Raw genomic sequence first — 19,303 nt, forward strand, 5'->3', positions numbered from 1 at the left:
GCTGGGAAAATATTGCCTTGAGTATGCTACTGGATTTTTTGTTTTTGTTTGCCAAGCTCCTACACAGATATAACGTGTATAAGAAACATATTGCTACTTAAGTACTTTGAAACTTTAATCTAAAACACCACAAACAAAACATTGTTTTCAAGATCAAATGGCTGTTCCACTGATATCAACCATAAATAGGTAAATGGAACCTCCATTTACAAATGTTGTATTACCTGGGACAACCAACAAGAAATGACCATGATGTTCAAGCCCTGCCTGTGAGCTTGCAAAGCTAAATGCTGTTGGAGACCAGCAATCCAGAAAGGTTCATGCAATCCAGAAAGGTATTTCTTATGAAAAAGGAGAGGAACCGAATATTTTTTAAAACTGAGCCGTGTATTATTATATACAGTGGTACCTCTGGTTACGTACTTAATTTGTTCCCGAGGTCCGTTCTTAACCTGAAACTGATCTTAACCTGAAGCACCACTTTAGCTAATGGGGCCTCCTGCTGCCGCCACGCCACCGGAGCACAATTTCTGTTCTCATCTTGAAGCAAAGTTCTTAACCTGAGGTAATATTTCTGGCTTAGCAGAGTCTGTAACCTGAAGCATCTGTAACCTGAAGCATATGTAACCCGAGGTACCACTGTAGGAAGAAGACTGCTAGTACAATGGTTCATGGCCACATCATTGCTACAAGGAGCAGTTTGTGTTTTGTAATGCCAGAATCCTCACTTTGGATTGTATGAACAATTGCCTCAGTGAAAGAAGCTTGGTGAGAGGACTGGGGTATACTTTGTACTAAAAAAAAAAATAGATATTGAATACTAAGTTGTAGATCTGTTTGCTTGAAGTCTCATACAGAGGTAAAAAAATTAGTTTGGAATATTGAAATGGTTATTTAGGTAGAGGGAATGACTTTGCGTAACAGCTTTATGTTATGAAGTGTCATAGTGCTACAAGAATTACAGATCAATTGTAAAAAAAGTAAAAAGATAACAAGACTAAAGCAGTGCAGTAAAAAGCAGTTTTAAATCCATTCAATTGACTGTTTAATCTGAGAATGTACTTTTCAATTTAAAAGCTACATTTTAAAACTTAGTATCATATTCACATTGGAAATGAAATGTAGCTCTGGAAGGGAGGGGAATTAATATTTTATTTATCACAACCATCCCGCGCCTTACCTTATTTTACTTTTCCCCTTTCTGAGCAAATAATTGCTTCCTATTTAAATGAGCAAAACTTATTTGCACATATTTAGTTTTGGTCATTTACCAGGATGGATGGAAAAGTCAAGTTAATACAAAATTCTACACAGATGTTCAATTGAGTTGATCTGCAAGGCATGAACATATTTTTTTAATGTATGTGTGTCATGCTATAAAACATTTAATTGAAGTAGGAAGCACACACTGACTAAGCAGGCGTACCCAATTATTTGGCTTTTTGTGGAGTGTTTTCAAGTAACAGCTACTGGCATAATCATTTAGCAACTTCTCTTTTTACTATATGGCTGGCTCGCATCTCCTCTACATTGAAAACTGTCCCTGCCCACCATTCTTGAAAACCAAAATGCTAATGTGTGGAACAGCTATAATTCTTGGTAAAATGCCCCCACAATGGCAAACCTGACATTTACATACGATGTTTCCACATATTAATCAGTTCATATATGCCATTTACATACATAAACACAGGCATATGCATGTCAGAAGATGACTACTCACATATTTTTTAGCGGGCTTAAATTTTGAATTCTAATCAACTTGATTATTTAACTAACATGATTCCGTTCATAACTTTACATGCACTCTAGCAGAGTTCTGTATTTGTGGATGGCTTTTCTGCAAATCTAAATCCAAGTTTTGTGTTTATTTTGAGAAGAATATTTACATTATGCCCCCCCAACAGGTTACTGGCTGAAGTGCATCAGGGTTTTCCTGCCTTCATACCTCAGAATAAGCTACTCCTGAGTTTGGGAACACTGCAGGAGAGCTTTTAAGGTAATACAGGGTGCTGCACAGTTGTAGGGAAAGGACAGGCTGCAGTCAGCCTCCACTGGTTTCTGCGCATTGAGCACTTTGGATCCAAGTCACTGAAATTAATTCTGTAACACAAGCATTTCTAAACTGGTCTGCCACCCACAGGTGGTCCATGGCATGTATGTGAATTTGTGGTTGAATATGGGAGATGGTACGTCCATCACATTAAATATTCCTATTGATTTCTAACTGCATTTTATTGCTTCTTTTGTTTTGTATACTGTATTTCATTGTATTACAATTCTTCAGAATTCAAATTGTAAATACAATACACAAGGAATAAAAATAATGGGAATACAAATAAAAACCATACAGCATCTAGCACAGTGCACGTGCAGAAAATTAAATTTTCAAATGGTGGAAAATGTTTGGGAACCACAGCTGTAATACAAGCTGATATAGGTGATAGCACAAGAAAAATGAAGGCATTGATGCCTAAACAAAGAAAAGCAAGTGGTTTTTTTTTATTTATTTAGCTTTTACCACAGGAATTATACCATTTGATCTTCATTTTGCATCAATCAGTCTACCAAACTGAAAGACCAGTCTCTCAGAAGCAACTTCTATTGTCCTTATTCTATTATATAATCCAATAAAGCCCATGGAAAACTCAAAAGTACAACAGTTGCAGCTGAAGTTTTACAATGTCCCAATATATTTTAATTTTAAAAAAATCCTTCACACATAATCGAGGGTTATGTACAATTTCTTTAAAAACTTTACAGAAACAGAAAACTGAGATTGCGAGGGCACCACATACAATTGGCAATACATTAAATCATTTTATGAATGATGGCACACAAAATAGCACACAAGTTCACTTCTTTGTTCTTGAAACTTCTGGCTATGACTGCAATTGCAGGTGAACATTCAAGATTTTCAGTAAATATTAAGTATCCTACACTTTATGAAACTCTAGCCCTAGCTCTAGCCCTGAACCAAAGATCTCACTGCAACACAAAAAGGTGTCCTTCAAGCTCTTCCCAAAGACATATGGTTAGCAATGACAGCTTCTAATCACCTGTTGTTAAGAAAGGGTGTCCAGAATTAAATACATACAAAAACTTAAACAGTACTGGCTAACCTGCCAGAGTGCACATGTGTGGTTTAATCCAGAACTTTGTCTCCACACACAGCATTTTTTGACAGTATGGGCTCCCATCCAGCCATAAATAGAAGCATTATTTCAGGCATGAATCTTCCTTGCTGGACTGGAATGTCTGGGATGTGAGGAAAAGTGGCCAACATAAAAGTATATTATTTAAAACAGAAGGTCACCTCACTTGTACTCACAGAATTACTTTAACAATTTTGGGGCAGCTTTGTGTAAAAATTGTTCTTTTAAAAAAGAAGATGAGAAATATTGGCTCAGCTAAGATGAGTTTTCTTTTGCCCTGGGATATTGTATTTATGTTTCTTATAAATAAATTCATGGCATGTCTTGGCAAAGATTTTACCACAGTGAGAAACAGCATTCTTAAAGTGATTACAACCACCCATTATTAAAGCAGCCAATGCATGAAAAAATATTACCCTGAAAGGTCTTAGAAAAATTGCGCTAATAGTAAGAATCAATATCTAAGCATTTTTCCTGTGTCCATTTCCAAAAGCATTGCACGAATTTCTTACAACCAGAGAACAGCTTTCTATTTACTGAAATTAAATCCAGGCTGAATGTCAGTAGTCAAGACCAAAATGGCAATCTATTGCAACCTATAGTTTACACCTACTTGCATTGCAAATACAACTATCTTTACTTGGCAATGTCTGAATACATTGAAAATTTGTCAACCTTCTGAAACTGGAATATACAGTGTGTAGCAATCTGGATAATATAATACTTTATAGATGCTCTACTTTAGAACAAATCATCCAGTCTTGTATTTACTGTTAAACTAATAAATGCAATGGAGGTTCTGTCCCCCAAATAGACAATTTCAATTCTTTTTCATTCTGATAAGGTATATTATACTTTTTTTTTCTTTTAAAGCATTGGAGAGAGAGAAAATAGGCAATATTCCCTTACTGTGAGTGAGCTATGGTCAGAGGCATAGGGAAATATTTCACTGTAACTGAGATCAAGTTACTCCAATTTAAAAGCAACAGATAATAATCACAGAGCAGGATACAAACTGCATAAAACAAATCAAAGAATGTCTTGAACAGTTTTACCACACAACAGTCTTTCTGAAACTGTTCAGCAAAACAGATTTTTAAACAATATGATTTCACCCAAGTTTTACGACATAGTGAATCAGCAGTCATTCCAATGGTTGCTAAATGAGTATGTTTGTTTATGTATTGTTAAAGGAAATTAAAAAATAACCCTTTGGGATAATTATTCAAGAAAATAGCCTTACAAAAGGGGTCAGCAAACCAGTATTTTGATGCCCCTCTTCCTTTCTTGTATGATAACTGCTAATGCTCCATTTTTGGAAAAGGCAAGTTAATATAAAACTGAATATAAAATCTACATCTTGATGTTACACTTAAATACTCAGTGAACTAAATCTGCATAACCATAGGGTTTTATTGATACATGTTTCATCTAAGTATTAAAATGTCATGCCTTTGTGTCCGTGGAGCTATTTTTGTATCTTTGTGGGAAAGAGTTGCTTCTATAAATAACTTTAAATTACCCTTATATAGATAACATATACACATGCCTTTCACTTTCACTTATCTTAGTATTATAAACCATTTCAAGACAAGAGATATCAGCAGTGGAGGAGGAACTGCCTCCCTTCCCATTCTGCTGAAGCGTGCCTTCTGTCAACGGAGCAACACCTATGGGATTACACCCACTTACAAAAGTAAGCTTTCATGAGCAAGAGTGCTTCAGAATGTGGTCCCATGTGGACACAAAAGTATTGTCTAGACAAGAAAATCTGCACCCACCCAGAAATATCATGTGGCATTCCTTTATCCTTCAGAAGTTACTGAAATAATAGTTGGCCATGATGGTTCAAATCCCCTGCTGATCACGTGTATGTATGTGTGAGAGAAAGACCAGTCATTTCCAAGCAAGTGACCATCTCTGTCAAGACTTGAGAGCACTTCCTGTCTCTAGAGCCAATAGTTGTAGCAGAAAGATTCTTGCACAGAACTTGCTGCTGCACATGAAAATTCCTGGATCATGTAAGGGCTATATTTCAAATGAGTAGAGAACAAAAATCAAACATAGAAGAAAGCTCAAGCAGTACATGAATTATGTTAAACAGAGGCCTCAAGATTGCTTTAATGCATCCTGTACTACAAACACCAAATCTCATTATATAATTAATATGTTTGAATGTTTTCTAAATATTAGAAAAGCTTTTTTTCATAAGAGTATTTGACATTTTAATGAAGGACTGAAATCCCTGAGTAAACCAAAGAAAATGCACAAGTTTGGCCTGAGAAAATGCAATTTGGGGCTAGGTAAACATATACAATCTTTTAAAAAGTTTAAGGCAGCAGTCAACTCTGAGACAACACAAAAAAGGAGAAACATTAAGCAAGCTCAAAATATTTGAAACAGCATAGTGTATATTAATTTACCAAAAATAAATTCTCTTTGAAATGTTTGCATTCTAATTCATTACTTTAGTAAGCCAGGTTTCATAATCCACTAAAATCAATCTAATTTTAGTGGATGAAAAGGTGGTAAATTTGGATAACACTTTCAGTTGCAAGATGACTGATGCTAGCACATGAAAATGAAACATAAGGCAGAGACATATTGCCAGATAAGTAGCATCTACTACCCATTTCAGATGAGGCTTTATGGTCCAGCAATTAATACATATTCACTGGGTTGCATTTTGTACTATCACCAAACTCCTACAGCAATGAAGTGCTGTAATATTTTAATGCGCAATGTGCTCTAAATAACTGTATGTTGCCTTCTTATATATTTTGTGGAGTCTATTGCCCTTACAACAGAACATAGGACTTTCAAATACTTCACTACTCTGTTGAGTAACAGAACCTTGAAGATAACAAGAAACTTCAGCAGATTATAATTCTGTGTCTAGGTTGGATCCTAGGATTCTATAAGCAGCCTCCAGAACAGCATGGCAGATAGTGAGAGGGACTGCAGAGACAGGAAGTAAAAGCAAAATTCACTTTCTGCCTCCTGTTAATGGGAACTTTTGCTGGATCAAAGCACCCTTCCATTCCCCAAAGGACTTCTTCTGAGCTTAGAAAGGCACCTTACAATACAGTCCATCGTTATATAATGGATTGTTTGCATGGTTTTCCTTTCTCTGATATTCTCTTTTGCTAACGTAACAGGACAGTATAATTTCTTTAAGCCCTTCCTTAATTATCCTTATTCTTAACTTTAAAATCAATGCACGTCCCTCACATGTTGAGTTCAACAAAAAGTATCAAGTGGAAAAAAAAGAACATATAAATAAGACTGCCAGGTACCTGATCCTGAACTCGAAAAAAAAATAGCACTAGTTTTTACTGAATTTATTCATTGTTTAAAACACATAACACTTCACATGTGACATTTTAATTTAACTGCTAATGTGCAATACAAATGGGACAATTCATAAATTCAGTAATGTCCTTTCTCTTAGTAGGCAAGAAGGCCTGGACCTTTGGAAATATACATGTCAAACTCCACACAAATGATTTAATGTGTGGGTTAGATACACCTACAAATTGGTGTGTGATTAACGTAATATTGATAATACTCCCAAACCTTTGGGGAAGAACTATGGAAATCAGGCAAACCAGGACAGACATATAATTTACATTGGCGCACTGCTCCAGACCTGAGCCTAACAGTAAGAAGGACATGAACAGATCCTGTGTCTTAAGTGACCTTGTGTTATGAAGCTGTCCTGAATGTATCTTCCTAGGAAAAACCTAGAAATGCCTACTCACTTTAGGCATGTATTGGTGCAGGCTAGAAAAACAGTGCACTTCTGGACTGCTTCTGAACAAATTGCTATTTCCCCAGCTAGATAGTGCTAAACATTCTGAAATATGCTCCAGTAGTTACATTTTTTGTTTCTTTTCTTGCATTTGCCTTGGTTTTGGCCACATTCTTAGTTGCTGTTGCATATTCAGATATGAACATGCTTCTGGTCTGTAGTGTGTATATGTGCCACAATGCCTTTAGTCAGACTCCAGAAACAACCATAAAAAGCAGGCTTTTACACCTAACTTAATTCAGTGTATTTGATGAAAGTTAATGGCATGAACATTTTAAGCCTTGCTAAACAACTTGCACAGGTCAAAAACACTGAAAATGACACAATGCTCTCCCAAATAACCAAGACAAATCTCTCCGTTGCTTTAATTGGACTAGATACTGTTTGAATCATTCCCCACCAAATTCCCTATAAGGTTCTACAGTAGCTATTAGCACACACACATTATTCAGTATTTAGGGCAAAGTTGCATATACAAAATAAGGAGCTACTGAATTCAGCACCTGTCATTATGCCAATGATGTTAGACAGAATAACCACTTCTACATATGAAGCCAGCCTCTGAAACAAACAAGTCCACTGAAAACACCATCTGGAAGGCCACCTGAGAGTTACGCCAGTGACTTGGGGTGGGGAAGAAGTTGCCAAATTAAATACTCTTTTCGTGGGCCAATCAGTAGATGTGTAGCTACAGTGCAGATGTAGGCTGTCCAAAAAAGTAAACTTGGTTTTTTGGGAGAGTGATTAAAAAAAAAAAAAACCTTTAAAAATTGAGAGGCCTCCATTTTGTCTGAAGTAGCAGAGCAGGGAAGCAATCTGGTCTGTCTTTAGTAGTGTACAGTGCAGACAAAATATGGCAGTTGCCCCTGAATTTTCTGCCAGGATAGTTAACTAGCACAGCGTGCTGCACATATTTTCCATAATTCTTGCAGGACTGCCTCCTTTCAGATATATAATGGCTCACTCATACCAGGGCATTTCTGTTCGTGGCCTTTTCCTCTTCTTTTTACAAAGGCAATAGATAGGGAACACAAATAAACCTGCCAAAACCAAAGGAAAATATAGAATGTTAATATATATATATATCAACTGTACACAGTTCACTGAATAGAAACAAATGCATCCTGGGTTTCTATCAGCCAAGTGAAGAGAAGAAGCCTACTGTAAGGCAGAAAACATAGAATTTGCCTTATTTCCAATGATATTGTTAGTGCTAACTTTTTTTCAGAATGCTCATTCAAATTGGATATAAGAAGCAGTCACTCTGCATCAAAAGGAGCCATATAATTTGAAGTAGTTGAGATTTTAGTTGGTTTATCAATAATAACAAAAATCGAATTAATTACGGTATGTTATACAAAAAAATGTGAAAATACAGTTCTGAAAAATATTTTAAAACAACAAAGTTTGTGAATGTAAGCTAGAACTTTAATGTTCTAAGCTGTCTGGATGTTCCTGCATCTCACATAGTACTTGCTCTTTTCTTGCAAGCCTAACTCAAAGCAATTAAAAAAACCTAGCTGATCTTTTAATTCCAGCATATATGAAACTCTACAAACACAAAACATAAGGACACGGGAAGCTACCTTATGCTGACTCTGACTATTTGGCTCACTAGTATCTACATTTATTGGCGGCAGGTCTCCAGGCTCTCTGAAAGAAGATTTTCCACCCCTGAGATGCTGGGACTGAATCTGGGATGTTTTACATGAAAAACAGATGCTCTGTGACTAGATAACTTGTCCTAAAGCACTACTTCCCTCTGACTGGGAATAGAACATGGGCTGCAGCTGTGAGAGCAATGAATTCTTTTCACTAGACCACCAGGAAATCAAGAGGCTTAATATAATTTTATGCTTTCAGAGGCATAACACCACAGGCGTGTTTAGGGCAGCACGACCAGTTCTGCCACACTGGGTCACAACTATGATGCAGTGAATTGAGCAGAACCAAAAATGAGAGGCGGGGAGGCTGCTGAATTGTGGCCTCAAAAAGGTCAAAATTTGAAGGAGCAAATCTGCCTCTGATATCACACATGTCTATGTTATGTTACGCCAATCACTGGCAAAGGTACCTGGAAGGAAGTAGGATTGGATGTCTTGGGGCACATCTGCACCACAGTTATTTAGGGAATTCCACTTTTGAAGTGGATTGTTGTAACCATAATTGTAAGGCATTGACTAGAGATGTGGGAGCAGTGTGCACATTTCAGGCAAATTAAGGTATCTAATCAGCAAAACCTCACCCATCTGTCTATACTCAGTTAAATGTACGGAACCATTTGTTCTCACACAAACCTGCTTCAGGGCCTGCTTACTGTTCTATCCATACATGAGGCAGGCAAGCACAAAACAGGGCCTTCTGCAGACCAGCCAGTTGTCTTCTGGTTTTCTGATGCTTAGTAAATAATAATAATGCTTGTTTTTGTTTGTAATTATGGTATGTATTTTTTATATTGTAAACTGCTCTGTTATCTTTGGATGGAGGGTGCTATGGACCTTTAATAAATAATAATAAGTATCTTCTAAAATTCCTACCAGCTTTTAAAACTCTGTTATCTGTGGTGTGAAAATTTATTTTAAACATTATGCTCTTCTGAAATTTTTAGTTTGGATTGTTGCTGAATTGTTTTAACTGCTGCTGGTGGTTTCATTATGCACAATGTATTTAATTGTGATGGAACCAGAGATCTGCCTGCAGAAGGTGTTGGGTGGAGGGTGACTTCCTCACCCTCTTGTCTCCCTGGTCTTCTCTCCAAAAAGGATCAGAGGTTTAGAGGTGAGCTATTTAATGAGGTGAGCTATGGTTAGAACGCTGAGCTAAGAAGAAAAATATAAAAGTGAATCCTATGAGCGGGAGCTCCACGTACACAAGTTACCTGCAAACAGTTTCCCACAAATTGCCCCATTTCTGCTCATTGCCCCTCTGACAACAGTTATCATTGAAATGGATATATTCCTTACTTCAAAATGCTACCTCATACTATTTATAGCATTTTGTTCTTACCTATGATAACAGCTATGGCTCCTATTACCAGTCCCAGAACCAGTATCAGTGGTGCAATAAGCAACTTCCCACCTAAAAAGGAAAGAAAAAAAATTGTTAACATGAGATTTCAAGTAACATCACTCTGTCCCCTATAGGCACAAAACCAATGTATACAGCCTCTGATAGCATATTATGAGAACATTGGTTGGTTGGTTACTTACCTACATTGGTTACTAATGCTAAACGTTTGGTTTTGGCTATCCAAAAGTTAAGGTGTCCTCAACCCCCCGAGTGACAGAGAACAATTTAAAATTTCCATTTATGACAATATGCTGATGTTTATAACTGCTTCCAGTTTAAGAGCAAGGATATTGGTTCTTTAGAGGGGTTTACTTAGCCACTTACATGTGTTGTACTGAGACCATCTCATGAATGCCATTAAGTCCCCAACTGGCCCATTTGAGGCAGCCTCAGCATAGATATTGAAGGTATCTCTTTGCTCACTAAATATATAGTGATATACAGACGCCTATGAATCAGTCTCTACAGAAAGACTCACCTGGTGCCTTCTTTATGATCTTTTTGGTGCCCTGTTAAAACCTTTATATCCATCCAATCTTTATAGCTGGGTGTTGTTGTTGTTTTTAAAAAAATCTGGACTGCTGCTTCTATGCAATTGTCTATTTTTAATTATTATTGCATATTGTGTTTTCAATTTTTTTTGTAAGCTACCCAGGAAATCTTTTATCGATGGGCACCTTTGTGAATCTAATAAATAATAATACATTACAACTCTAGCCATGCTAAATCTCTTAGCAGTGAAAGCAACAGTTAAATTAGTTATATGCCAAGGGAGAAAAAAATCCCTATAAATATGGGGAAATGTATTCCATGGCTTGTTATGAAGTGCACAATTAGTAATGCAGCATGTGAGTGATTACTTAATTCACTTAATTGGATTCAGATGCTGCTTTAACAACTTAATACAATTAAAAGAGCTGTATTTTGCCTGTTTCCAGGGAATCTATGGGATTTGCAATCCCTGCCAAAATGTCCAAATTTGGAACAGCCCCTTACCTCCCCAAGCAGCTGGGTAGATGCTGGCTAAATTAAGAGTTTTGCCCCACTATTTGTCTGATGCCTTTTGAAAACATTGTTTTCCTGTGTTGTGTTCACTGGTGACAGGGGATCATAGTTTACAGAAGAGGGACCACAGAGTAAAAATATTTGTTTTGTTTGATAACCTTCCAATAAACTCCTCTATTCCTACAAAAGGAGTAGCATTGTGTCCATGAATGGTAGCTTCCATCAGTAATTTTGTTAACCTATCAGTAATTGTGTAATGCAGCAGTCAGTACACTCATTATATGTTTTATTGAGTTAACATTACCAAGAGCTGCTGTGTCAGCTTATTGAAAAGCCAATGTAATTACCATTGCTGCAGCTACTAGTATTGTTATTTGCAAAGATAATCCAACCTCTACACACTGCGCCCTAAAAAGCTTACCGACTACATACAATGATGCTCTTGCTTTCTCATGACAGGAAAAACATACATGGTGGCCACAACACAACACATATCTTTTTTTAAAAAAGAAAAGTCGTCATAACATTTTCACAATACACAACTCACTCACTTTCCTGTGCACATGTACACACTTCATGGCATACACCTTCCTCTGATAAGCCCTTTACACATGGCAGCCTCTTAGGCTAATGCAGCCACAAACTCCCTTCTTCTGACCTGCACCAGCAAAGTTAACATGCCAGAGTGAATAAATTAATATTCAGGCCTCAACTGTTCATTTGTCTTCAGCATTCTCTGGGCTTTGCCTCATACCTTCCTCATCCAACTGTTTTTAACTGCCCATTCTTCACTGACTTAGAACTCAAGTCAATCAGTCTTTTTCTTTCTGCGACCAATCACAATGAATTTACCTGATTCACATCCTGTTGATAAATATTAAACTCAATAGTTTCTCCCTCCCTTTTCTGCACCTCTCACCAAGCAGCAACAGGCGGGGACTATTTTGTGCACATCAAATGGACGTGCAACTGCTTATGGGTCCTTTGAGATCTGGAAGAGGGCAGAATGGGGGTGGAACAGGGTGGAGGAGGAACACACGTGGGAGCCAGGAACGTAAACCCCACACAATATGGTCGCCGTCTGTACAAGCCTGCAACACAAGGCCTTTGAATCTTGACAGTTACACTCTTGACATCAGCAGAGCTTACATAAGTTTTCAAAGCAAAAATACAGACAGAAATATACACAGCATTTCTCCACACCTGAGTTATCCAGAGCAAGGATGGCATCCATCTGAATTTTTGAGGTGGGTGGAGGGAGAAGGAAGTAAAACAATGAAAGGATAGTTTGTCAACCCCATCTACCCTGAAGAAGAGCACCTGCACAATTTGCTTCATATCTCAGGATCTACAAATTCTAGAAACTTACTGTTTCTAAAAAATGAAACCTTGGAATATGTGGATTGTAGTGCATGAGGAGGGAAAACTTTCCCCACAGCCGACACCCATGACGACACCTATTACCGTATTTTTCGCCCCATAAGATGCACTTTTCCCCCTCCAAAAATGAAGGGGAAATGTGCCTGCGTCTTATGGGGCGAATGCAGGCTTTCGCTGAAGCCTGGAGAGCGAGGGGGGTCGGTGCGCACCGACCCCTCTCGCTCTCCAGGCTTCAGGAAGCTCTGCGCAACCCTCGGGAGACCGGCTCTGAGGGTTGCGCAGAGCTGCCTGCAGTCCCGGGACCAGCGCAGCTCTGCCCGGCCACCGGGAGCCGGGGGAGAAGCTCCGCCCCGCTCCCGGTGGCCGTGCAGAGCTGCCTGCGGTCCTGGGACCAGCGCAGCTCTGCCCGGCCACAGGGAGCCGGGGGAGAAGCTCCGCCCCGCTCCCGGTGGCCGTGCAGAGCTGCCTGCGGTCCTGGGACCAGCGCAGCTCTGCCCGGCCACAGGGAGCCGGGGGAGAAGCTCCGCCCCTCTCCCGGTGGCCGTGCAGAGCTGCCTGCGGTCCTGGGACCAGCGCAGCTCTGCGCCGCCATCCCGAGCGGGGCGCTAAGTCCCGCCCCCTCTGGATGGCGGCACAGAGCTGCCTGCTGTCCCGGGACTGCAGGCAGGTCTACGCCGCCATCCCGAGCGGGGCGCTAAGTCCCGCCCCGCTCGGGATGGCGGCACAGAGCTGCCTGCCGTCCCGGGACTGCAGGCAGGTCTACTCCGCCATCCCGAGCGGGGCGCTAAGTCCCGCCCCGCTCGGGATGGCGGCACAGAGCTGCCTGCCGTCCCGGGACTGCAGGCAGGTCTACTCCACCATCCCAAGCAGGGCGCTAAGTCCCGCCCCGCTCGGGATGGCGGCACAGAGCTGCCTGCCGTCCCGGGACTGCAGGCAGGTCTACTCCGCCATCCCAAGCGGGGCGCTAAGTCCCGCCCTGCTCGGGATGGCGGCACAGAGCTGCCTGCCGTCCCGGGACTGCAGGCAGGTCTACTCCACCATCCCAAGCGGGGCGCTAAGTCCCGCCCCGCTCGGGATGGCGGCACAGAGCTGCCTGCCGTCCCGGGACTGCAGGCAGGTCTACTCCGCCATCCCGAGCGGGGCGCTAAGTCCCGCCCCGCTCGGGATGGCGGCACAGAGCTGCCTGCCGTCCCGGGACTGGTGCACTTCTCCCCATCGCCAGCCCCACAAGCTCGGGGGACAGCGGGGAGGCAGAGCGTGCCTTCCCACTGTTCCCCGACCTGGTTCTTCCAGCCCTGCACCTGGGGGGGGGAAAATTTTTTTTCTTTATGTCCCCCCCAAAAAACTAGGTGCGTCTTATGGGCCGGAGCGTCTTATGGGGCGCAAAATACGGTAAATTGTTTTCTAGCATCCAGAAGGGAAAAATGTTGTTTTGCAAAATGGCTTCAAACAGCTGAGATTACTGTGAAAGCGTAGCGCAAAAAAACCCAATCCGGCTGTTTTAAAAAAAAGCTTATAATCTCAGAAGTTTAGCAACCATGAACAAATTTTTTTCTGGTGCTCCGTAGGACTGCCAAGAGAAAAATATTTTGTTAATGATATCAAAGGAACAGTGCCTTCCTCTTCCCTCCCTCCCAATAGGTTTTCCTCCCCCATCACTTACGACAAACTAACCCCTATTTACAGTAAGTGTTGAAAGTAAGGTTTTACAGAACTGACATTTCCAGGTACCCATATCCTCTTATCTTGCAGAGATCGAAATCAGTATTTAGTATCAAGTAACAGAGTGACTTTGACATGGCTTAAATTGTAGACAAATGAAGATAAAAATAATCCTTAACACAAAACTTAGTCACCCAAAAACATTGTCCAGGAAAATGTGTTAAATGTGTTTTTAAAAAGGTACAGAATTTTTATTACAGTAAATTAACGATCACATAAATACTTCAACAATAAATTCCTAGTAAGTCAAATAACTGCAATATATTGCAACATAAGCCAAACACATTCTGACACAGAGCTTATTCATGCTTACCCTAAGCTTTGATACTGTAGAAAGGTGGTTATATTTCTTGGCCTGGAAACATTGATGACTATTTTGATGAATAATTGTTTGTCCAGGTTGATTGCTAATAAACTCAATTTGAAGTTAATTATCTCTGTCCTCCTCCTTTGAAGTCCCATATGCAAGAGCCAAGGTCTATTGGACTGTTATGCTTAGTTTCCCCCCGTTGTATTATGCCACTATTAAAGATATCTGTGTCAAAATCCATTTAGGATATGTTGTAATATATTGCAATAATTTGGCATGTTAAAGATTTATTTTTGAAAAATTTCTTTATCTGATAATATTTTTAATATAATTAAACATTCTATACTTTTCCACATATTTTTCCATAACTGTGTTTTTGGTCGAGGACTTAATTTGTGCCAGGATGCAGTCTCTTTTCAGTACTAGAACTATGTAAAGAACTTGTGCAGAGAGCATTGCCAACAGAACAGAGTTAAGGATCGGGGTTAGCAGGACAGATGGCAGCCAGTCAGGTTAGCAACTTTTAGGAACCAAACACAAGTCCCTGAGCATATGCAGGAAACATCACAAAGTAATCCTAACCAATCCACATAATTCTGCAAATCGGTGGGAGGTTTTGCTTATTTTAAAAATCACTTTCTAAATATTGAGAGTTTAACTAAAAAACAGTGTCACAGCTTTATCCAGATAAGAAATGCAGTCGAGAGATACAAGAAGTCACAAAGCTCAAAGGGTAGCAAGCTAGCTAACTTGTGATTCCATTTAGATTAGGCACAATTCGAATTTGAGAAACAATATAGAGATTTCCCCACTCAATAAGGAAACTACAGTGGTGCCTCGCAAGACGAAATTAATTCGTTCCACAAGTTTTTTCTTCTTGTGAGTTTTTCGTCTTGCGAAGCACGGATTCCCATAGGAATGCATTGAAAATCAATCAATGCATTCCTATGGAAACCGCCTTCAGACCAGGTCCGGGGGACAGTCTGTCCCCCGACCTCTTCTGAAGGCTGGGGGGGGGAACAAGGGCTTTTCTTCCCACCGCCAGCCTTCAGAAGGCTGTTCTGAAGGCTGGCGGTGGGAAGAAAAGCCCATCTCCCCATCTCCCGCCCCGCAAGCTCCGGGGACAGGAGCGCTTTGCTGCCGACCGCCAGCATTTTAAAAGCCCCCGCTGTCCCGGGGCGATTTTAAAATGCTGGCGGGCGGCAGCGAAGCCTCCGCTGTCCCGGGGCGATTTTAAAATGCTGGCGGGCGGCAGCGAAGCCTCCGCTGTCCCGGGGCGATTTTAAAATGCTGGCGGGCGGCAGCGAAGCCTCCGCTGTCCCGGGGCGATTTTAAAATGCTGGCGGGTGGCAGCGAAGGTTTCGCTGCTGCCCCCCAGCATTTTAAGATCGCCCGGGACAGTGGAGAAATCTCCGCTGCCCCAGGGACTTTTAAAATGCTGGGGGTCGGCAGCGAAGGCTTCACTGCCGCCCGCCAACATTTTAAGATCGCCCAGGACAGCGGAGAAGTCTCCGCTGTCCTGGGAAGGCAGGCGGGGGGGAGCAAAGACTTTTGCCCCCCGCCGGCCTTCAGAAGAGGTCCAGGACCTCTTCTGAAGGCCGGCGGTGGGTGAAAGTCTTTGCTCCCGACCGCCAGCATTTTAAAAGAGGTCCCCGGAGATTTCCCTATGGGCTTTCTTCTTGCGAAGCAAGCCCATAGGGAAATTCGTCTTGCGGAACGACTCAAAAACGGAAAACTCTTTCGTCTTGCGAGTTTTTCGTTTTGCGAGGCATTCGTCTTGCGAGGCACCACTGTATGTCGTGCTTACAGTGATCTTAACTGAGCATGCTCAGTTCTGATGTTTCTTTTTTGATGTAATATACTTGCACAGAAAAACCTGATCCAAAACAGACTTGATTGCAGTTATTAGCAAAGCACATTTCCTTGAAATCATTCCATGTACACTGCCTGTCATGTATGAACATACTGTATTGAATCAGTCCATTTGCATGTAGAGTTAGCATGCCAGCAGTGCAACCACTGCAGCACCAGTCACTGGGCTACTAATGCTACACATATAACAATAAACAGGGTGGTGATACAATGGCTACTACAATTGACACAAGATAATACCACCATGGTAACTATCTGTAATAAAACAATAAACTGCCATAAAAAGGGCCAAAGTAGTCCCCCCCCCAAATAGGTTTTATCTTAAAGAACTGCAAACGCAGTAAATAAAGAGTTCACTTGTAATATATCAGTGGTTCAGTGCTCATTTCTTTTCTTCCCAAAATAGATTTTATCTGAACAATTGCAAATGCAGTAATAAATAGTCCACTTGTGCTATACCAGTGGTTCAGTGCTCGGACGTCATTCCGGTAGTCAGACGTTTCGTCACTAAAGAGCTTAGTCATTGAGCTTTGTAGTAAGTGATATACAAGAGAAGACAAGTCTGTAAACGACTTAAAACAGGGGTATGTCTGTCCCCATCTGCATGTTTCCATCGGGAGGAGCATAGAAAGAGGATGATATCCTTCAGTTTGATAAACCTGCTACACATAAGCAGGACAATTCAATGTAATAGTCTACTTCAATAATAATGGACACCTGGTTTGCTCCCATTGTAAGCTAAGAGGCCTTGAAGCAAATTCTAGATACAAAGTACAAATCATTGTTACACAATTGACTGTGTGTGCTCTAGGTACAGAAAATTATGAAGTTTGTGAACAACAAATACATTTTGGTATGTAATTTTCACTGTTACAGATTTCACATGCTGTCTGCCACAATATACAATATTGTTTTCTATTTTGTTTTCTCTAACAACTCAATTTCATTCCAAGAAGCTACACCACTCACTAGACTTCATTTGTTACATGTTTATTTTTTAAAAAGGATTTCTTACTGGTTTAGCCATATGTGTTCATCAAGCATTTCTTTGCAAAGTGTCATCATCCACTCACCGCAGACAGAGCCTCTCACTAATCTCCTTAAATGTGGTCGCTCAGGGAGGTAGCGGTATTTGCATCCAAATATACTGAGGTTTGATGTATGGTCTCCAAAGAAACGGAGTTGGCGGTATCTCTCCCCGCAGCGGTAACAGAAATTAGTGTTACACTGTGAGCAAGTCATATGGTCACACCCTTCTGTTCTCTGGATATGGATCTTTACAGGCAAAACAGAAAAAGAAAGAGAGAAAAGGTTATAAAAAAAATTAAACAAGTTGGTTCTTAGTCAATTCAATTGTCTTACAAAGAATCATACAAGGTGGAACTCTGAAAAAAAGTTTACTGCCTTATTGTTAACGGACTTAGTAGAACCTCTTCAAATTGCAAAACAGCCTGATTTTCAGAAACTGTGACAGTGGCATTTAAGAAGCTCAAGTAATCTGCTTTTAATACACAAACAAATACAACAATTTAAAAGAAACTAAATAACCTGAGACTACATTTGGTACTGTTAATGTTTGCTTCCATAATTTAAGAGTTGTTGGGATTTTTCAGGAGTTCTGTTATTTCCCAGACAAACCCTACACAAGTGAACAGGGTAGCTGCACCATTTTTCAAGAGAGGGACGCAGCTCACTGGAGAGCCTGGTTCAGTCCAAAGCATCTCCAGTAGAGAAGATCTGGTAGCAGATCTGATAGCATGTGCCTACTTCCTTGGAGAGTCACTGCCAGTAAGAGTAGACAAGACTGCTCAAGATGGACCATTGGCTAAGTAGATGTAATCTTTATGTGTTTATATTTGTATAACACCACTTATTTATCTTACAACATAACAACAAAAAGACGATCTCTGCCCTAAATTTGAACAGAATGGGAGACAAAGGAGATGCGAGGACAGACAGAGACAACAGGAGAGGAATTTGTGTGGATTTTGCAGGGGGTTAGATATTATGAGTAAGAAATTGATGAGACTTCACATTGGCAGGATCTGGCTTGAGGCTGCAGGAATTAAAGGTACATTTTACAAATTCATTGTTTGTATACTACAGTCTTTTGCATTGCTGTTCAAAATTAAGTCCCTTCAAATTCCGTAGGATCTACTCTCTGTTAAGTGTAGGATAGCAGAAGAAAATGAGTAGCATTCTACAGCTTTAATTCCCTTCATGTTCATGAACCTACTTTAAGATCCATGTACATTTGCGTTCATCAATACATTTCCATTATACATTATATACTGCCTTTAAAATTCTATTCCATTATTCAACAGCATCAACAGAAGCCCATGGAATTTCTCTTAAAATTGTTTTCATTGCATCTTCAGCTCATATTACTGCATTTTTATTGTAGTGTTATCCAGTACTTAAAAACAATTCTCTGAATAAGTTTGAGAATATTGCAACACATTACTGAATTTTTTTTTTAAAAAAACCCTCTTACTGCATACTTCTTGTCTTATGCCCTGTGATCCAATACTATTTATATATGACATGCCTTCTCTCTACCTGCAAGCATTTGTTCTGTTACAAATGCATTAGTAAACAGTCCATTTATTAGGGCACGAGTAGTGCTGTCACAAGGGCAAGCAGAGGGTACTATAAGAATGAGTCTTCCTTTCCACCAATTCTTTGTCACCTGGATGTTTTCTTAGCCCCAAGAGTCACCATGATATCTGGCTCACCTCCACAGTAGTTTCACCAAAGATATCACACCATGCATAAGACTGAATACATGAAAACTAAAGCTGCAAATATAATCTTGATTTATTTAAAAATGTGTATCATGCATTTCCATAAAATTAAAGGCAGTGTATAGCAACACAAAACGTATGCTACATTTTATATTTAACTTTTTTCTGTATTACATGTATGTCTTCCTAGTTTTTTAAACTTTCAGCAAATTCCATGTGTATCTCTAGTTCATAT

At 40.2% G+C, this 19,303-nt stretch overlaps 1 protein-coding gene across 1 annotated transcript in view; it reads right to left on the minus strand.

The window, feature by feature from the left end:
* Positions 1-153: 153 nt before the first annotated feature.
* The window catches only part of RNF217 (ring finger protein 217), a gene marked incomplete at its 5' end in the record, with an annotated part of 34,385 nt that continues 15,235 nt past the window's right edge, over positions 154-19,303 (minus strand). Inside the window, 3 exons of the mRNA XM_082216306.1 lie at positions 154-8,006; positions 9,973-10,044; positions 17,398-17,599. Of these exons, the coding sequence (XP_082072432.1) occupies positions 7,927-8,006; positions 9,973-10,044; positions 17,398-17,599 (354 nt within the window). The 3' untranslated portion in view covers positions 154-7,926. The remainder of the gene's footprint in view (positions 8,007-9,972; positions 10,045-17,397; positions 17,600-19,303) is intronic.

This window comes from Podarcis vaucheri (genome assembly GCF_965113315.1).
Source record: "Podarcis vaucheri genome assembly, chromosome: 3".
NCBI lineage: Eukaryota > Metazoa > Chordata > Lepidosauria > Squamata > Lacertidae > Podarcis > Podarcis vaucheri.